Below are 15831 nucleotides of genomic sequence, written 5' to 3'. Positions count from 1 at the left end.
CACCGACGTGAGGCAAGGGAGGCTACAGCACGCCGGCGCCGCCGCCGCCCCTCCTTCCTCCGACCGCTGCCGCCCCGCCATCACACGGGAGGCAGAAGGTCTTCCGCCGCCGCTGTCGAGGGGAGCACCCAGCCGCCGTCCCATGCGCGCACGGGGGAAGCCCGCCCCCACGCCCCGCGGCCTTTGCCCGGCGGCGCCGCCGACTGCGGCGGCGGGAGGAGTAGTTAGGGTTTCGGGAGGGGTTGGGTGCGGGCGGAAAGTAACTACAATTGGTTTCTTTGACTAGACGTACGTATGTTTTTCCCTCCATAGCTCATTCTTCGGTTCTAAGGACACTACAGGAATGGGCTGATATGCCTACGTCTAGGAACCCTCGGCGTAGCTGGTTTTGGCCGTCGGCTTAGGATACGCCGAGGGCAGCCTTCGGCATAGCTTCTCGGCGAAGACCTTCCTCGGTGGAGCCACTATTTCCATCGGCGTAGCCCGGCCCTCGGAGTAGCACGCTATGCCGACGGCAAAACCCTCGGCATACTAATTAAAAATTTAGAATTTCCTTTTTCAAAAAAAAAAATTATTCGAAAAAATCTTTTTTTTTTGCTATGCCGACGGCAAAACCCTCGGCATAGAGTATTAATTTTTTTTCAAATTTTTATTTGTTTTACACCATTTTTTACTTATTTATTCTTCACCCAAGAAACTTTTAATTCTAAGTACACTTAATCTTAGGTCTAATTACCAAGGATTTGGCTCCCGACAGGAAAAAAATCCGGGGGTGCTCGGGATTTCCGGTTACCGCGGTAACCGGGAAATCCCACCCGGTTACCGGACGAATTCAAAATCTAAAATTTAAATTCAAAGAGAATATTTGCTAAAATTATATAGAATATTTGCTAAAATTATATAGAATATTCGCTAAAATTTAAAATTTTCGCAAAAAAACAAAAAATCGGGATTTTTTACCCGGTTAGACCAATTCCCGGGGGTGGTCGAGATATCCGGTTCCCGGCCGGGAACCAAATCCCTGCTAATTACAATCATGGTTAAACTTCCCAGTCGGTCACCCATCCTCACACTACTGCATCCTCAGCACGCTTAACTTCTTGGTTTCATTCGGATGAGATTCCATTAAAGAATTGACAACTCGTTGATAATAATAGCATATCAGCCCTATTAACCCTTGGACTGTGATATCACACTTCTTTATTTTTGAATTCCAAACAATTACTTAAGTAAACAACCATGAATATATAAGTAATAATAATATTGAATTCAAATAACAATAAAATGATTTTTTGTCTTGTTTCTATTTAATATGGAATAAATAATATATTTAAATCAGAAAATCAAAATTTCACAAATAATATGTCTAAATCGATAAGAAAAATGAGAGGAATCTAAATATAACATCCATATCATCATATGAACCTAAAAATAATCCAAATATGATGTTCAGTTTGCCATCTGGCCAAAACGCCCCCGCCCCCGGAGATGCGGAATGGCCGTATCGGGCGCGCTGGTGCACCGTTCGCCAACACGCTAAACGGACAAAAATTAGCACATAAAGTGATATATTATAGACCTAAAAACTTTTTTCCTGAAATTTATTGAGCGACGGAAAGGGTACCCCTAGTTCAAATCCGTTCAGTTTCCAGCAGATTCGGCGAGACACCGCAGGAAGCCGTAGGGATTCCCAGATTGCTAGCACGCACATATGGCATGCGATATATGGTGCGGAGGCGGTGTCCTACCACTACGCGGAGGTCTCGCGCAGTACTAAAATGCGTCCCATGTAGCTGCTTAACAAAAAAAACCGTTTGGCACCCTGAAAATAAAAAAAACATCGCCCATGGGTCAGATTGGAAATCCGCTCCCGAGGCTTTGCTTCCTATCCCAGGTTCCACGCACGTGCCAAATATGGCCTCGTTCCGACAAACTATACGGTGTCACGGGCCGTTTCCTACTCATTTCTCCTAAAAGCCATAGAACTCCGGACGTGATAGCCATATTTGTGAAGGGTTTTCCAAAATAATTGTCGTATCCCAATTCCAACTTCTGGAGTGGTTACTAGGACACATATGACACCATGTGGCTCTGCGGTATTTTCTGACTTTGTTTAAATTGACATCAGGCCAATACGCCCCCCCTCCCCACGGAGATGCGGTATGGCCGTACCGGGCGCACTGGTGCACCCGTTCACCATCGCGCTACACGAAAAAAAATTTAGCACATAAAGTGATGTGTCGTAGACCTAAAAACATATTTCCCGGAATTTATTGAGCGACGGAAAGTATACCCCTAGTTCAAATCCGTAAAGTTTCCAGCGAATTCGGCCACTACACGGAGGTCTCGCGCATACTAAAATGTGCCCCATGCATATAGATGCTTAAAAAAACCGTTTTGGCACCCCGACAATGAAAAAATCATCGCCCGTAAGTCGGATTGGAAATCCGTGTCTGGAGCCTTGCTTCCCATCCCAGGGTCCACACATGTGCCAAATATGGCCTCGTTCCGATAAACTATGCGTTTGCATAGGACGTTTTGTACGCATTTTCCCTAAAAGCCATAGAACTTCGGACTTGATAGACATGTTTGTGAAGGGTTTTCCAAAATAATTGCCGTATCTCAATTTCGATTTTTGGAGTGGCTACTAGGACACATAAAATGACGCCATGCGGCTCCGCGGGATTTTCTGACTTCTTTTAAATTGTCATCTGGTTAAAGCGGGAACCTGATGACATATAAGAAAGTGTTTGAATTGTTACTATGTTAACATGGTACTGTAAAATATGCATGATATTGACATAAACTGATAGAGGATGTTTTTCTGAACGTTTTGATACCTTATAAGCATTTTTCTGACGTCATATGAATTAGTTATGGTTTTTACAAAATTAGACAAATTTTAAGGATGGCCTACGCTGAGGGTGGCCGTCGGCGTAGCCCTGTCTACGCCTAGGGCCAAAGGTATGCCGAGGGCTGCCTTCGGCGTAGACCTCGCTACGCCGACGATAACGCTATGCTGACGGTCGTTTTGGCAGGCTGGCCTGCCCGGACCATACGCCGACGGCCCCAACTTTTCGCCGTCGGCGTATAAATGGCCCTCGACGTATCGTGTCATTCCTGTAGTGGGATGTCAATGGGTGTTATGGGCTACGGTTCACATATCCGTATAGCAGAATATAAAATTTTACCCACGCCCTAGAACCTGTTTGATTCACAGGATTTGGAAACGTGAGAATACAAAAAATGCAGAAACATTTTAGAAATGTATGTGCAAACCGTAGGATTATAAAAAAATATAAAATTTATGAAATTGGGCCTTTGATTCATGGGAATAGGGAAAAAACATAGAAATTCCCGAAACCATAATCAAATCATGGCTAAAATAATTATAAAAATAAGATTGGGTTATTATCATTGCAAATTATAGATTTTGTCTCTTTGTTTGTGCATAGAAATGTAAAAAAGAGGTCTAGGTGAATTGTAGAATTCTTTTGGTTTCCCTTTAAAACCTATACCATAGAAAAAAAAATTGCTACATTTTTCTTATGGTCCTTATTTTAATCAAATGGATAAATATTTCCACCAAAGGAAAATTTCAATTCCCATCACTATGTCTTTCCTCCAACATTCCTATGAATCAAAAAAGGCCCTTAAGCAATGGAGTACAATTTTACCCGTATGTCCGGAAAAAAGAGAACAGGTGTACTAATATACATCCACCCTATGTTGTCACACAAATTATTTCTTTCTACTTTCTATTGGCTCGTTGCCTTCATGTCGTGGTCCTACTTGCGCCGACCCACCAGGAATGAAGAAATCCATGGCCTGCCACAAACTCCACGCCTTGGGGTAGCAGCGTGATACTCCCTGCGTCCTGGTGGGTTAGGCCTATGCGTATCTTTAGGTTGTCAATTTAATCAATGTAATACAAGTTGTAGAGCATAAGGATTGTACCATTAGAAAATATAACATCTAAGGGTTTCTAATGATATATATATTTTTTGTAATACATAACGTGTATTATGTTGGTTAAATTAACAACGTAGGGACGGAGGTAGTAGGAAAGGACGTCAAACAATTGATAAATTTTCATTCTTATTTGATTCTCATGCTTGGAAAGTAGGTTTTCCGTGGCCTCTTTCCCTTCTGCAATTCTGCATGCATCTTTCTACGATCTGAGCTGCTCGCATAGTGTGTACGCCAGAGTTTCAGTGAGAAGAGGGTCCTCTTCTTCGTCTCGTCGATATGTGCATAGAATTCAGCGAAAGCACCTGTGAAGACACCATCATTATTCCAAGCAACAGTAGGCAAAACAAACTGCGTTATTCCAAGAAGCTAAAGATCCTAAATCATCAAGCTTATGGTCCACCTAATCAAGCATTTTCTTTGATTAAAGTTCATTCACTTGTCGCGATGCAGAAACGTTGGATCCTCTTGCATGGGAAGACAAGTACTGGCGGTCTACTAGATTACTCCAGTCCAGTCTCCAGGCATCGGTATGATTATAACGTATGCACCTGTCCCACATGGTATCCACGATAATGGGATCGTCAGCTCGTCACACGCAACTTTTTTTTTCAATAATTCGTTCTGATTAGCTCCATCATACACTACGCACGCACCAATCTTTGTTAGTTACTAGTAGTATAATATATCTTGGACGCCATATTGACTAAGCACGTTTCGCAAAGTGGAGGTACATGTGAGCTTCATTGACAACGAACGAACACTAGTAGAAAAACCCCCCTTTAGTACCGGTTCCAAAGGGCCTTTAGTACCGGTTTTGGAACCGGTACTAATTATCCGGTACTAAAAGCCTCTCACCTTTAGTACCGGTTCCTTACGAACCGGTACTAAAGGTGCCTCCACGTGGGCACGGAGGAACCCGTGGGGCTGGAGACCTTTGGTACCGGTTCGTAACACGAACCGGTATTAAAGCCTATTTCGTTTATTTTTTTTCCATTTTTTCTAATTATTTTTCACACCCTTTTTTTCACGGCCTCTTTTTTTTATTTTTTTCAGAATTACTAGTATTCCCGTTAGTCTCTAACTACACTTAATCTCTAGTCAAATTACTTACCCGTAGTCAAACTTCCCGGTCGGTCACCCATCCTCACACTACTCCCGCACTAGCACGCTTAACTTCCAAGTTCCATCTCGTTCCACTTCCAAGTGCTTCGCGCGCATGTATGTGATAGTAGTATCATATCAATCCTATTAACATGTTGGTCGATGTCACACTTTTTATCGTTTGAATTCCAAATAATTCTTTTAATAAACAAAAGTAATGATGTAATAATAATGTTGAATAAATAAATAAAATTATTTTTTTAATTTTTATTATTTTTAATTATTTTTTAAAAATTTAATATTTTTTGCAAAACCTAAAACTTGAAATAATTTGATAAAAGTAATAGTAATATGTTAGGACTCAAAAATTCTTATAATTAATATTTTAATTTTAAAAAAAATAAAATATATAAAATTCTAAATTTCTGGAAAAAAAACTAAAATCTTCCTGCTTTTATATTTTCATTTGGAATTTTGAGAATCTAAAAATTGGCTAACCGGGTAAACCCCGGTGAAATCGGATGTAACTTTTTCCCAGGATTTTTTTGATATATTATACGTTTTCTTTCGACGTCGTATGCAAAAGTTATTGCGGTTTTACCATTTTTCAAAACTTTTTTGCAAAAAAAGTGAAAATTTAAATTTGTTAATTTTCCCTAATAGTAGGTTGCATAACATACAAGAATCTGAAAACATTTTATTTTTTGAATTTTCTATCATTTTCTTTTCTATTTTACAGTGTCAAAAAAGGCGATCCACGGGGGGGGGGGGGGGGGTGGTGCTGGGTGGGGAAGCTGAAAAACCTTTAATACCGGTTCGTGTCACGAACCGGTACTAAAGGTCTACCCTTTAGTACCGGTTCGTGTCACGAACCCATTAAAGGTTTTTCACCGACGCGAACCCTTTAGTACCGGTTCGTGTCACGAACCGGTATTAAAGGTCCTTACGAACCGGTACTAAAGGTCTGGGCAGTGCAACCGGTACTAATGCACCCTTTAGTACCGGTTCGTAAGGGAACCGGTATTTATGGCTTAGACGGATGAGAGGTTTTCTACTAGTGGAAATGCATGATTGCAAGAAAACAATTAAGTATACCCCAATCTCTTTACGAAAATTGCGTTTGCATGGCGTGCTACAAAATAGAACTATGAAAAACAGACGAATACAACTGCTTATGAGTAAAGCTAAACTCTCGAACTTCCACGCATGCAAGTATATAGGTAGGAAAAGGCGTACTTGGAGCGAGTCCCTTGGGCCGCTCCTTAGGCGATGCAAGGAGCGAACCCTAGCGCCGCCGTCAGCCCGCCCAGTCGGCTCTCTTGGTGGGAATATGCTAAATAATATATGACAAGGGATTAACTTGACAATGCCTATAGATTGTAGACTTAGGGTTTCGTAGAAAGTAGAGGGCAAGTAGATCTCGAAGGTTCAGCCGAAAAGGTGCTCAACTAAGAAAACTAGGATTATGTTGACAATAGATTCGATGATTTCTCCACCCCTCGGCCCCCCTTTATATAGGAGGGAAAGCCGAGAGTTCTCTTGCAGTACAAGTTACAAACTCTGGGAGACTATCCGAGTCTTTCCCGTATAATTACATGACTCGTGATTCCTAATATAACTATATATTCCATATTGACGTTCGCTGGGCTTCTGGGTCTTGAGAAGCTTCGGGTCGTGGGCTTCCAAATGTTTTCGGGTACTTTATTCGGCAGGCCCATTCGGGATGCTTATGTCAGTATACCCACAACTTAGTTATATATTGGCAGTCTGGCAAGTTTGGGTGGTCCACAGATAGCGGTTGGGCCTATGCCCAACCAGACTGTCTAGTTGTTGATTGAATACAATGGAGATTTCACCCCGCGAGAAGCTATGCAGATCCATACGAATTGCGCTAGGTGTATCCTTTACGTGCACGGCAAGTAGTCCATGCTAGGATAGAACTTAGGCCTTTCGCAATGGGGGTTTCTTAGCGCGGTATCTTAGGCATCTTACTTATGTGGCACTATATTAAATGATGAAAGAGAGTGGTGTTGTATCCTAAACGGAACCATAGGTACTATTACATGGCTAGCCCAATCAAATGCATGCATGTCCTCAAAGTCATTAAATGTAGATACAACCCTAAAGGTACAATGCATTGCGGGCTTTGTCTCTTAGATTACTCATAGTGTAAGTAACTTTACTAGTAACTAAGTGTCCAACTCAGCAAATTTGCTTATGTGGCATTGAGTTAATGAGGAGAGAAGAAGAAGATTGGGTAAGATAGCTAGTTACTGTAACACCACACTTCCCAGGATACAATGAGTACACGCTAATTAATTCATACATATATGATACTACTTTGATGTTACTAACCACTATGAAGGTGGTAACATGGAGTAGTAACATGTGCATGTTATTACTCTATGTTACCCCGCACTATTGCTAGTCTTAACATACAACACTATGTAGGATAGCGCACTAAGATACAACCCATTGTGAAAGGCCTTAGAGCAAGTTTAATAGTAGAGCCAACTATTGACTATAAGCCAAATGGCATGTCATCTATAGTCATTCTAGAGCTAACATGTACAATAGTGAGCCATAAAATTATACTACTTTATCAGTGCATCGCCCACCATTCACTCTCACATAGTGCCTAGGAGCAAGTGCTAGTGCCGGCTCTTGCATAAGAGCCCACTCCTCTTCTCTCTCCTCCTCTCTCTCTCCTCCAACTATAGGCAACAATATATTATTTTAATCCTTATAGCCAGCCGACTAGGACTTATTGTACTTGCTCTTAGTGTCCAGCTCGGACTTCTCCATGTAAATGCTAGATCCTTAGCGTCTTTATAGGCCGGATCGCGGGAGCCCATGAGACAGAACCAATGCTTACCTAGTTACATTGTAATCGTGCACTTATTGTCCTTATTGTGAATTATAACAGCACACATGATCTTGTCACCGTTGTGAGATCTGAAGTTGGGTAACTCATGTCTCACCGTTCAGTACCTCTCCGCCTTTTTCCAACCTCTGTCTCAACACGCCGTGAGGTACCCTCTATGGCACACTGGTCTATCACACAACGACATCTCTCCTCCACCGCTAACCACGGTGGCGACATCCGCAGTACCGAAGGTTGGAGTGGTGTTGTTCTGCTGGGGGAGGCCTCCTCACGTGGGTTTGTGGAGGAAGGCGGTGTGAGGCTCCTGGTGTGCGTATGTCAACGGGCAACGCTTGCGGTGCTTGCTGCTTCTCATCCCCGTCTCGGACTACTAGATCGCACTGGCGATCACCTCCAAGATCACTCGGCCATGTTGTCGTTCTACCTCGAGGTTCCCATGGCGTATGCGGCGGCTCTTTCCATCCTAGGGGCACCCTCACACTAGGGGCGCCCTCACGAGATCCTGGTATGCTCGTGCCGCCTAGGACGCCACCTGTTCCCTCCTAATCAGCCATGACGCGCTCCTCTAATGCGGATGCTTCACCAACACCATAGAAGGGCGCGTTCTCGGGTGTTTGGTGATTCTCAACCGGAAATTGTAACCATTTTGGAAACATCAGCATAGGCACCTCCATGTCCCAGACATCAAGGTGTTTCGTGGGGATTCAAGGTGGTCGTGCTTGAAGATTGGTTAGCCTCCGAAGGTATTATCTCGCATTCTCGTGTTGATTCGAGGTCGCCTAGTCACGGCGGCTTCCCCATGGAGTAATCGCGGTGGATATGTGGGAGAAGACGACGATCCAGTGCTCATTGTGTCCATACGTGTTGTTGGAACCATGCACATGATGAATGTTAGCCAGTTGGCAAACTGCAGCATCTCGGCAAGTGGGGGCGCTGGCATAGGATGCGTTCATTTTTGGTGGTGCTCTTTAAGGTCCGCGTCTTGGTTTCCGGTGTGGAAACCCTTGGTCTGGCCTTCGTTGACCATAGTTGGCAATGAAAGTGTTGTAGTCGTTTACTTCCTGAAGATATTGTGTGGAGATCGGACCTCTTCTGGTTGAAAACCCATGATCTAGCCTCTATGTTTGGACAGAGCGATGACATCACTTGTGCCATGAGGTGTTTATGTGGAGAACCCTTATGCGCAGTCTAGATGTCGCCAATGGTGGTGGTTTGTTTGTGTTGGTGCGAGTCTCTGATCACTTCCACGTGATCTTTTTCTTTTTTTGTTTTATTTTTTAGTTTTCGAATGGTGGACCCCTAATGTGTACAACATTTTATTGTTCGTTATCTTCTTAATATTAATGCTTTTTTTTATAAGAAACAACTATTTATGAGAGTGGGGAGAGGGAATACTAAAATCAGAGGCCTTGGAGAATTGGGGCGAAGGCATGACTCATTCGTAATGCGATTTAGCTACATGGCAATCTTTACATCTGGCATTGCTGGCCGTCTTAACTGAGAGCAAGCAATGCATGCATTAGATAGCCATTGTAACGGTACACCTCACTACTCCCTCCATTTCCAAGCAATGGCTCACTCCTCGAACGGTGGTAGTAATTCGTACGCCATAATTAATTGTGAATTGAAGACTAATCAGTGCAAAAGGCTGTCGAAAGCAAGGGTGATTAATCAAATGCACACACTGGATTAGAGAGAGAGAGAGAGAGTCCCTCGGAAGGCAAGAGGCCCCATGTGGCCATGATCATCCGTTTGTTTCCGCCAGCGAACTTGGGCTTGCGGTGGGTCCGAGTAGAAGGAGGAAGAAGGGAGACAAAGAACAGATCTGGTCCTCCCTATCTTTTCCTTCTCATCCAAGCCAATGGCAGTCGGTGTAGTTTCGTCATAATTGGAGGGCCTTTCCCCTGCCCCTGATCGGACCTCCGGTCATTGTCTTTGCGCAAAGAGAGAAGGGCAACCAACATTAGTCAGCTGATGAAAAACCTAGCACTGTGATTCACTATTTTCTGCAGATTAATTTTACTGTCGAAATTAAATCTGAAACAGCTAGTAAGCATTTGTGGAGCTACTACGTGTGATCGCTGTCACGTACTAGTGCGGTACTTGTACGCGTCGACCGGTGCCAAGCCTATAGCGGGTCAGTTAGTTGGCGCTACATTATTCCTACGCTTGCGTCTACGCAAACCCTACCCCCAATGAATTTGAATCTCCTCCCACATTTGTCTCCGCAGAATCGTCCCATCTAATCTAGTTGTTGTAGGTAGCCCACACATAGAAATGAAAAGAAAAGGTGAGAGGCGCTAGCCACTCCATCCATCCGTCGCAGGAAAAGCAAAATCTACAAACAGGGGAGGCCCCTGCACGGGTGGAATGTCACTTCCACGCCATAAAAATGGACAGGATGTGGCTCGCTCAATTATGCCTCGAAATCAATGGCTCATTTATATAACCGGCCATTTTCTGCAACCAGCTGCAATCTCCCGAAGCTGTCGCTAGCTGCTCCGATTGTCCCTGGAGCTGCCATGCCTTGCGTGCGTGCTGCATGGCCTGCGTGCCTCTGGATTGCCTCCTCCCGAAACGTTTATTCCTCCTGAGCTCACGCCATCATTGCCTCCCCTACATGCCTTGCTTGCTCCCCCCCGGACTCCAAAGTTTTCATCTTTCTATCACAGGAAATCATTGGGTTCACCACATTTGTGCTCTGGGCGGGGGCACCATCTCCATGCCCGCCCAACATGGCAACCTTCATGCCACATGGGAAATATTAACCTATGCATTAATTATCTGCAGCTATAGTTGGGATGTTTTTACTCTGGTCCTGCAAACCCTATAGTTATGGGATCATAATAATGAAGTTTAATACTTTCAGAATTTACCTTTCTTGTTGTACTTTTGTGTATATTGTGACATAAACAAACCAATTGTCAAGGATTTCATTTTGAACGCACTACTTTGCAAATTTGAGAATGTATAATATGGTTCAATGCTTCGGATCAGACATTATACAACAATGTACTCCCTCCGTCCCAATGGAGGCGGCACCCTTATTTTGCGTGTCCAAACTTTATCAACTATTTTGACAAATTAATTTTCTGTGGACTGTTACAAAAATTACACCATTAAAACTTTATTCAAACCAGGATCTAACGCTGTAACATGCGTAACATATAATTGATGTTTGGTTGGTCAAATTTAAATCTTGAAAAATGTGTGCACCACCTCCACTGCGACAGAGGGGGTATCTAGGTACACTTTGTTTTTCGGATTTCACATCCATATCTTTGTTATGTTTGTAGAGACTGCCTTAACCACTTCTTTTATGTAGTGAGGCATCTAACCATCCTCACATCACATATAAGTTAAGAAGATGATTGCAACATCATGTTTTTGAAATTACATCCTTTCGGGTCCGAGCTTTTAGGATAAGTTAACCAGAATTGCAAGTGAATAGTATGATTTACCAAATTCTTAGGTGACTGTGCAGCATAGGGATGCAAATTAATGACCCATAGTGTAACCTCAAACCATCCTTAGGAGTCGAATAATAAACTAAATTTCTAGTGGGCGAGGTGATTTTTGAAATTCCATTAATTAAATATGACCTAAGAGGGTTGGAGGCTACCCTAAGGATCCCTGATTTGCACCCCCCCCCCCCCCCCCCAATGAGTAGTTGTTTTAGCTTGTAATTTGTGCAAGTATTTTTTTTCAACCGAATATTTCTACCAACTTAGCTGAAAAAATCTAGACAAACGTAAAGTAGAAAAAAGTGTTTTTTGTTCCGAAGTACGTAAATACATTATCTTTTAACCCAATAATGTGCAAGCTTAGTTAAACGAGTTCTAAAAAGAATCTACTCAACCAGAATTAGCATAAGTTTTCTCTGTTTTGAAAGCATGCCAACATAAAGATTTACAAAAGGTACATAACATTTGTTGTTTTTATTTGGAACACACAAATTGAGAACGCTACAATCTGCCGCTGCAAAAAAATGTGTCTATGTTCCCGATTCGGGCACTCGTTATTTTTCTAGAGATTGCTCATCTTTTTTATGTAAATGTCTTAGGCACGTTAGTATCCGGATGAGTTAATTCCAGTTGCATGTTGGTAAAACTGTATAATTTGGTTATTATGCTTTTTCGTCTAAATACTACACAAATTTAGGGGTACATGATTTGTGACATTTGCATGTGTATGTGCAATTTTTTTTGTCAAAGAATGCAAAGTCTTTATGAGCCTAATAGTATACCAACTTAGTTGAACGATATCTAAAAAAATATCTAGACAACTATGAAATACGGAGTAGCAGAAATCTTTGTATCCTGTTTCAAAATTTGCCAAATACATGCCATGAAAGAATAGGCAAATAATCTTGGATCCACCAAATGCTAGGACACCGAAAGGCAATCCTGATCTGACGGTGGGAAATTAATACCAATTTATCTTTTATTTTCCTTTCAACTTTTTTTTAGGAAAAGGCAAGGCAAAGCCCCAAAGGTAATAAGGCATTAAATTCAACTTACCCCACCCAAGCCGTTTAATCTCCTTCTCTCTCTGGAGTCTGGCTATTTAACTGCCTTGGCGCGACCGCCTTCGGTTCCTGTCCTCCTCATCTCTCCTCCCAAACCCAAGTTCTCCACCCGCCGGCCTCTCTTCTCCTCTCCTGCACCCACCCAACGACCTCGATCCCCACACGCAAACCCACAATTCACCGTGCCAGATGACGTCTCCGGACGCGGGCGACGTCCTGCTGCCGGCGCTGACGCCGATCAGGACGAGGGCGGCGGCGGCTGAGCCTGGGACTGCGCCTGAGCACGCGTCGTCGGCCTTGCTTTCGACACCGCCGGAGGCGGAACATCTGCGGGCCGCGGCGGGGGCGGAGGACGAGGAGGAGGTGGTGGCGGAGTCCAGGACGCCGACGGCTGCAGCGGGCGAGGAGGAGGAGGAGCCAAGAACGCCGACGTCGGAGGAGAGCAGGCTGCTGCCGCCGACCGAGTGCCCTCCCGCGCCGAGGAAGCCGACGGCTTTGGCCACGACGCGGCCATCCCCGAAGCGGCCGCTGGTGTACTTCGACGCCCCGCGCGACCTCTCCGCCGTGTTCATGTCGCTGCCGCCCAAGAAGCGGATCCGCGCGCCGCCGTGCCTCGTCCCCTGCCGCCCGAGGTGCGGGCCCGCGCGGGCCGACGGATCGGCGCTGTAGGCTCGCGGCCGATCGGAATTCGCAGGCTCCATGGGTGCAATTGTTCTTGGAGTTGCTGTGTTCCTCTTCTTCCTCTCTTTCTTGGCTTCTTGGGTTTCCACGGCCACGGTACAATCGCTAGTACAAATAACGCGTGATTTAACTTTTTGGGTTTTTCTTCCCTTTCTTCTTGGATTTCTAGTGGGTTTGCGTGGAAGGAGAAATTGTAGAATCGTAAACATTGTTATTTATATATAATATAGAGAGTATGGATGTAATAGGATTTCCCGGAGAGATCTTGTGAATTTACCAACTGTTATACTATAAGCTAACAGTTCTCAGAAATCGTCTCAGTTCTGATGCTTTATCCAGTTTCTCGTCTGGAGCTTCAATTCCCCTTTTGAATTTTGAAACAAGAGAGCTTGGATTCTTGTGCCAAGTGCAGGTCGAATTTTGGACATGTGGAGAAGAGGCTGACAAAGGCAGACGCTTTCGGTGGAGCCAACACCACACTCCTCTTCTGAAGTGTGAAGCTGAAGAGCAAAGAAACATGTTGCTGAATTTAACTGAATCCTGTCCCTTTAAGCTGTTGATCCAAGTAGATCATCGCGTGTAGAGTGTTCCAGGGGAAATTAAAGAGCAGATTTGGTCACAATGTAACTGAATTCTGCCAAGTTAGTGGCTTTAAGCCGTTGATGAATCCAGAAGCAAGAACGTGCCTTGAGTCTTGGAGGGGAAGATAAAAACCAGATCTTTTCTTGGTCAGAACGATCTGCATGGAGGGAGAATTATGTATCGCGTGAGCAGAGGGGGAAGAAATCGTGAGGTGGATGGGATGGGGTGGGCTGTACTTCGGGTTCTTTTGTCCCAGCCGGCACTGGCGCGAGAGATGGGGGAAGGAGAAGAAGATCTGCAGCAGCAGAGAATCTTCCATTCATGAGAACAACATGACATAAGTTTTCCCCTGCGAATTCTGCTCTGGGTTGCTGTTGATGGCGGCAGCAGCACGCACACGCCCCCACCCGCCGCTGTCCGTCCAGCCGTGCTCGGTCACTCCCCGATTCGCAAAATCTGGCGCTTCTTCAGTTGGTTCAGTTAACTCCAGGCATGCGCGCGCCATGATATCAGGCAGGCCGACGGTTGGGATTGCTGGGCGTGGAAGAGTTCAGCAGATCCATGGGATGAAGAAGGGACAGAAACAGCAAGGGGAGGTGCGTTGCGTGCGTGTTGGGCGATCCATGGATCTCGCCTGAGCGAGTGTGATGGGGAGGAAGAATCGGAAGAGAGGTGAGTTGCCCCCTCCCTCACTCCTCTCTTGTCTTCAGATCACATGGTCTGTTGCAGTTTCTGCGGTTACGGCATGCTGCTGCTGCCGCTGAGGAATAGGTCTCGCCCCTCCCGTTTTGGCATCGCCATTATTGGGAACGAGAGAGAGAGAGAGGAACGGCATCTTCCCAGGACCGGAGGCAGAGGCAGGGGTACGGCTGTATGAGACGTGCAGCGGTACTTGGGCTCGATAGTGCGGGACGGCCATGGCGAGGGAGGCGGAGAGATTCCTGGAGCCGACAGCAGCATGTGCAAGTGGACGAGGACGCGGTGAGGGACGAGAAAGGAGAGCGAGCAAGCAACCATGGAATCCGGCCGTCTCCCTCCCTCCCCGCTGTAAACGCAACTGCAATCATCAGCGTGCATCTTTTTTTCTTTTTATTTCTGGGGCGAAAATCGCCTTGTCTTAATCTGCTGCAACAAAATTCGAGTGGTGGAAGCAGCAGAAGCGTACTACAGAGATGAATTTGCCACCGTGGAACGCGGAATGACGTTTGGAGATGGAGCACCGACCGGTCCCCGTCCCCGGCCAAGCTGATCGATCAAGATTAGATTACGTGACCACTGACACAGAACCGACCATCACCAGAGCAGAAACGGCAGGTCTTAACACGTACGGTGTACTAGCAGTAATGAACCACCAACTGTATGTACTGTACAGTAGGAGTATGTCCGCTTCAGCTGCTCTGGCTGCGCACTAATCCCATTTAACGCCGCCGATAAATGCCACAGCAGGTCAGGTCCAAACGCTAATACAGTAAGACTACCCACAATGGGAGTATCATAGGTAGTATAAATGCATTAGTAAATGCGAAAATCTTGATGTGGCACGGTCTGATTAAGGATGTGAGAGAGATGCTTAGTATCATAGGTAGATACTGTATCATAGCACATACTACTAGAAAAATTAATGTCAAGTAAATCTTGTACATATATTTGCATTGAGATTCTACAAAACAATTAATATATAGAGATTATGATACTAGTATATGATACCATGCATTGTGGAGATAGTAACATGTAGTAGTATCATACGCATGATACTTCTATATGATACTATGCATTGTGACTAGTCTAAGTATATAATGAGCTGATAATTAATCACAACCTAGGATTCCAGGGAATGACATAATTGGCATATATGCCCATTTGCACATTGACTTTTGCCGTCCGGACACCAGCACGAATGGCTCGTTTTAACGGCCGTAATAAAAACAACCAAAGTACTCCCTCCATATGAAAAAATGAAAATTTCTTGTACATACATGAACATGTCTATAACTAAAATGTATCTACATACCTGAAATTAAAACATTTCTTTTCTGGATGGAGGAAGTACTTAGGCTGGTGCCAATGCATCACCCCACTATAG

General features: G+C 44.5%; 1 protein-coding gene across 1 annotated transcript; it reads left to right on the top strand.

The window, feature by feature from the left end:
- Positions 1-12565: 12565 nt before the first annotated feature.
- On the top strand, positions 12566-13478 carry LOC127316697 (uncharacterized). Its single transcript, XM_051347150.2, has one exon. The coding sequence runs from the start codon at positions 12675-12677 to the stop codon at positions 13152-13154; it is 480 nt and encodes a 159-aa protein (XP_051203110.1). The 5' UTR covers positions 12566-12674; the 3' UTR covers positions 13155-13478.
- The last annotated feature ends 2353 nt before the right edge of the window (positions 13479-15831 follow it).

The sequence above is a fragment of the Lolium perenne genome, chromosome 7 (genome assembly GCF_019359855.2).
Source record: "Lolium perenne isolate Kyuss_39 chromosome 7, Kyuss_2.0, whole genome shotgun sequence".
In the NCBI taxonomy this organism is placed as follows: Eukaryota; Viridiplantae; Streptophyta; class Magnoliopsida; order Poales; family Poaceae; genus Lolium; species Lolium perenne.
This window is presented reverse-complemented; position numbering and strand designations above follow the sequence as displayed.